This window comes from Vicia villosa, linkage group LG1 (genome assembly GCF_029867415.1).
Source record: "Vicia villosa cultivar HV-30 ecotype Madison, WI linkage group LG1, Vvil1.0, whole genome shotgun sequence".
NCBI classification, from domain to species: domain Eukaryota; kingdom Viridiplantae; phylum Streptophyta; class Magnoliopsida; order Fabales; family Fabaceae; genus Vicia; species Vicia villosa.
This window is the reverse complement of record NC_081180.1, coordinates 225,407,034-225,411,680: the sequence shown is the minus strand read 5'-3', so window position 1 is coordinate 225,411,680 and position 4,647 is coordinate 225,407,034. Positions and strand designations below refer to the sequence as shown.

Below are 4,647 nucleotides of genomic sequence, written 5' to 3'. Positions count from 1 at the left end.
TATGAACCCAATCTAAATATAATATTATGATCTTTAGTAAACTTTATTAAATATTTTATTTATGTTCATTTTTCATATTATAAAACTCATTTTTATTAAAAATAGTAAGAGTTCATTGAACTATTTTTGAAAGCCTATAAATGTAATAAATTTCACCATTAAAAAACCATGGTATTTTAATTACATCACAAATTACTATAAAATGTGTTTTTTAAAAAAAAAAATAAATTTATGTTAATTTTGTTTCTTAACAATAGACAATGTGCTTTTGAAATGAACAACTATGTACATTTTTGAGAAAACTAAAAGAGAAGAAAAAAGTTGTATTCATTATTTTCAAAATTATAGTATCACTATCTATAGCATTGCATCTTCTTTCTTTCATTTTAAGAGTATTCATTCAATCTTCTTACAAACCAGATAAAATAAACACACATCTTCAAATATATATTTTCACAAAATAAACATTGTGAATCATTTTCAAACAATAAACAATAATTGAACCAGACATAACTTTAATTAACTAGCATATCATATCATATAATTCCATATCATACTATAAATCAACAAACATAGTTTCTCTTGAACTCATACAAGAGAAAACAAAAGTTACATATTTAAGTCAACAAAGTCATGATGATATCTCCATCCATACTTTGTAACAGCACATATATCTGAAGTCATTCTCATGAGCAGTGTCCTCAAACACCATATTCACTTCAATAATAACCCTAATAGTAACACACACGAATTGTCACAAAAGACAACAAAAAGAAAAACCACAAAGTCCTCAAAATAGACAACAACAAACAACAAAATAACAACATCAACAAAATAATATAACACCATATATATTAAATCTTCATGACCCTTCAGCTTTTTTCTCTATATCTGTTAAACAAAAACACAAAGATTATATAAGTTAATTAACAATTAATTAATTAGCTTAATCTGATAAGATGAAACTAAATATGTTTACGTGTTTTAGTGCTGGCTTACCAGATAATAACATGCACCATACTGGAGTGGATGGAGAGTTACACCCCATTGGTTTGTCAAAACTGGTTGTCCAGTTGAATGAATGAGCACAGAATCATCACCAAATGCTTCACGAACATTGAAAGGTCCAGATGCTACCTCAAATGCCACATCATTGATGAACACCATTAATCTTGCAGGAACACCTGTTTCTCCAATGCCTGTGATACACTCAATCATTTCACTTTCACACATAGAACTCTAACTTTAGATATATACTAAAAGTCAAAAACAAATATAAAGCCTATGTTTAAACCAATAAAGCCATGCACACGTGACCTAAAAGGCTTAAACCATGGTAGAGTCATTAGCCACCTCCTTTTTCCTTCTTTTTCTTACATAAATTACCACTTTTATTTCAAAAACTATGCTCTTAGGGTTCTATAGGCGGGGTGTAAAACAATTATAAAAAGAATTAGTTGTATAGATCCTAGGTTTAATCATCAACTGGTTAAGGTTTGAGTCTTGAGAGTGTGTTGTTCTGAAAGTCTCGGATTCGACATTTGACTAGGTGTAAACAATCGCAATAAAAATTAAATAAACTAGTAATTAAAGATCTTAGGTTTTGGCTGGTAAATACAAAAAGACTTCAAAAAATATCTATCAAATTTTGTGGTTATTTTAGGGTTTTTTTTTTCTGTAGTACAGTGTATGATATGATAAAGCAAGTAGTATCTAATTAATTACCTTGTAGTTGAGAAATGATAGGGGATGGAACAGTGATGGTGGAGGAGGTAGTAGGAGGTACAACAGTAGTAGTAGTAGTTGTGGGTGTAGGTGTGAAACAGAAGTTAAAATGAGGGATTTGGTGCACTGTTTTGACAGACTTATCCTGATCTTGATCTTGATTTTGATTTTGATCTTTCTTTGAGGAATTAGCACCATGGTTGTTCATGATCTCACTAAGCAGAAAACTAGTAGTGCAATGACCAGTGTTTTGATGTTGTTGATGCTGTTGAGCATGTGATTGTTGAGCATGAACAACATTTGAGAGTTCAGAGAAGCAAAACCCTTGTGAAGTAGCATTATTAGGTTGAACAACACCACCTTGTCCATGATTTTGCACTGGAAAGAAGAAAGCCTCAGTAGGTGGTGGTGCAGTTGCTCTTGGCTGTGGTGGTGGAAGAAGATTGCCTTCATTTTGTGTCTGAAAATAGGTTTGGTTCACAGAAGAAGCAGACGGAGAATTCGGCACAACGTCGTTGAAGTTAGGGAAACCTAGAGAAAACACCTTGGAAGGTATTATCTCCTTCGGCGGAGACTTCTCCGACGAAGAAGACGAAGACGACGGTGCAACCGTCGTCTGAGAAACCGAAGAAACATGATTGTTCTGCTGTGGTTGTGGTTGTTCATGATTCTGATTCTGATTCTGCTGGTTCCTCGAGTTGTTTTGGTTCTGAAGATGACGAAGCTTATGCTTGCTTCTTGATTTCCGATTCTGAAACCAGTAAAACACATTAGCATCACCAACTTGACCATACTCTTGCAACTGTGCTCTAATCTTCCTTATCTCCTCTCTCGGCGGATTCACCATTCCTGAGTTGAATATAGCTTCCAGTATCCGAATCTGCTCCGGTTTCGGATTCCACCTCGGCTTCGGTTCAGGACTCCTCTCTTCACAACCTTCAAAAACATACACAAATTTGTCAACAAAAAAAAAACCCTAATAATATTAATCATTTTTTACCTATATTTTATGTAAAAAAAAAAAAAATGTTTACCTGATGAGTAAGGAGTTCTGTGACAAGCAGAAGATGAGATGAGAGAAGAGTTGATGTCATGCTGCCATTGGTGATGAGTGTTGCAGGGCTTAGACTTGAACATGCTTGGCCAGTGTCTATTTGAAGAAGCCATGATGCTGATGATGAAGAATGAATGAATGAAACTCTTATTTGTTTCTCTCTTGCTTTCTGTAACACACAGAACCTTCTTATATAGCCTCTACTTGTTCTATAATTGAAATAATAATAACAATAACTCATTAGTCATAGTCATAGTCATAAATCATAACTCATAGATTATAAGAATTTATTTAAGATATTTAAGATATTTAAGATATTTAAGATAAAGTATAATAATATGGAATATATATATAAAAATAGGTGAAATGCAACAGGAATCGCCTGTGAAAAAATAAACAAGAAAGGAAAGTGAAATAAATAAAAAGAGAGTACCAAAGTATATAGTATAAGTCATCCCATGCTTTGTAGTACTATAGCTATAGCTTTTATAGATTAGAAAACAACTTTTGCATTAATAGTAGAGAGAGTGAAAAAAGGTGAAAAATAAAAGAGATATAGTTGAAAGTAGAAGGAAATTCCCCCCGGATGAGAAGCAAAGGGAACAAGGAAAAGAATAGATGCTGGGGACTTAATTAGGAATCTTGTTGGTGCAGAGATATGGCAGAGAGAGAGAGAAAAAAAAGGGTCTTAACTCTTAAATCTTAATGCTAGGGCTTTCATCACACACACACATGAGAAAACACAAGAGAAAAAAAAGGAGAGAAAAAAAAAGTGTGATCTGAACAATTTGTCTGATTCTTTTAACACATTACCATGGGGGAAGGGAAAGAGAAAGTGTGTGATATTAATGAGAAGGTGTAGGAATAATAAGTGTGGGATTATTCTAATGGATGAGGTTGTTGTGTAGGAATAAATAGGGGTTGAGGGGATGGAAGATTTTCAAACTTTCAAAGTCAAGAAAAGAGTGTGTACTAATTTGTGATTGGAAAGTGGTGGTGGGTTAGTAATTGCTTGTTTTTTGGGTCATTTTAGGCAAAGTAAGGACTAAGGTTAGTATTTGGATTGAATCGAGGGGGCATTTTTATTGACTATTTTACTTCAACAAATGTATATTTTTCTCTCTATTCATTTCAATTCATGTGTGCATGTATATATCGTTTTTGCACCATATATCTCAAAGAGTGTTATTTTAACACATAAACTTATCAAATAACAAATAAGATATAAAGAGAAAATTGTTTGTTAAGTTTATACACCTATAAATATAGTGAAATACAAAAAATTATTGAGCATTGTATCATCAAATATTCACTCTACATGATACACAGTCAAATTATTCATCTTTAAGTTATTTATTGTAAATCTTTCATTCATCTTCTTTGTAATATCAAAATCAATATTGTCTATATTTAGGGTTCATTCATGGTACTATTAATTAAGATGAAATTAATTTTTTTATTAACATTCTTTATTTATTTAGTTTTTTTGAAAATATGAAATGATATTAAGAAGATGTGTGATTGAGTCAATGAAAAATAAAAAATCTTGATCGTTACGAAGACATAGATATTATGAAAGCACAAAGATCAAGAGGTGACTAAGCGCAACAAAACCTTTTGTTCGAATGTATTATTTGAGAATAGAGAAGAAATTTTTATGTCATGCGCAAGTTTAGATCCAAATAAAATATATCATCAAGAAAAACACACAAGAGTGAAAGTTAAAGCATTGATAGGTAGAAATTAAATGAAATAACACTTTTATTGAATGACATAAATGAATATATTATTTTCTCGTACTTACCTAATTAATTTTCTCTTGAGTTGTTGAAATTAGAGAAATACGTTGCAATTAGGAGCACACAACT

The 4,647-nt window shown here is 31.8% G+C and overlaps 1 protein-coding gene across 1 annotated transcript; it reads right to left on the bottom strand.

Moving 5' to 3' along the window:
- Nucleotides 1-551: 551 nt before the first annotated feature.
- Nucleotides 552-3,441, bottom strand: LOC131623173 (WUSCHEL-related homeobox 9-like). Its single transcript, XM_058894181.1, has 5 exons — nt 3,213-3,441; nt 2,760-2,988; nt 1,726-2,661; nt 1,000-1,199; nt 552-891 (listed from the first exon to the last, which is right to left on the bottom strand). Exons 2-5 carry the CDS (start codon nt 2,890-2,892, stop codon nt 886-888), a joined length of 1,275 nt encoding a protein of 424 aa, XP_058750164.1. The 5' UTR covers nt 2,893-2,988; nt 3,213-3,441; the 3' UTR covers nt 552-885.
- Nucleotides 3,442-4,647: the final 1,206 nt, after the last annotated feature.

What these genes read in the sequence shown, in the direction of transcription:
- LOC131623173 (XM_058894181.1), bottom strand. Translation starts at nt 2,892, where the DNA reads ATGGCTTCTTCAAATAGACACTGGCCAAGCATGTTCAAGTCTAAGCCC. An exon ending in CAGAACTCCTTACTCATCAG is followed by an intron (nt 2,662 to 2,759) that starts GTAAACATTTTT and finishes ATGTTTTTGAAG; the next exon opens with GTTGTGAAGAGAGGAGTCCT. An exon ending in TATCATTTCTCAACTACAAG is followed by an intron (nt 1,200 to 1,725) that starts GTAATTAATTAG and finishes AGTGTATCACAG; the next exon opens with GCATTGGAGAAACAGGTGTT.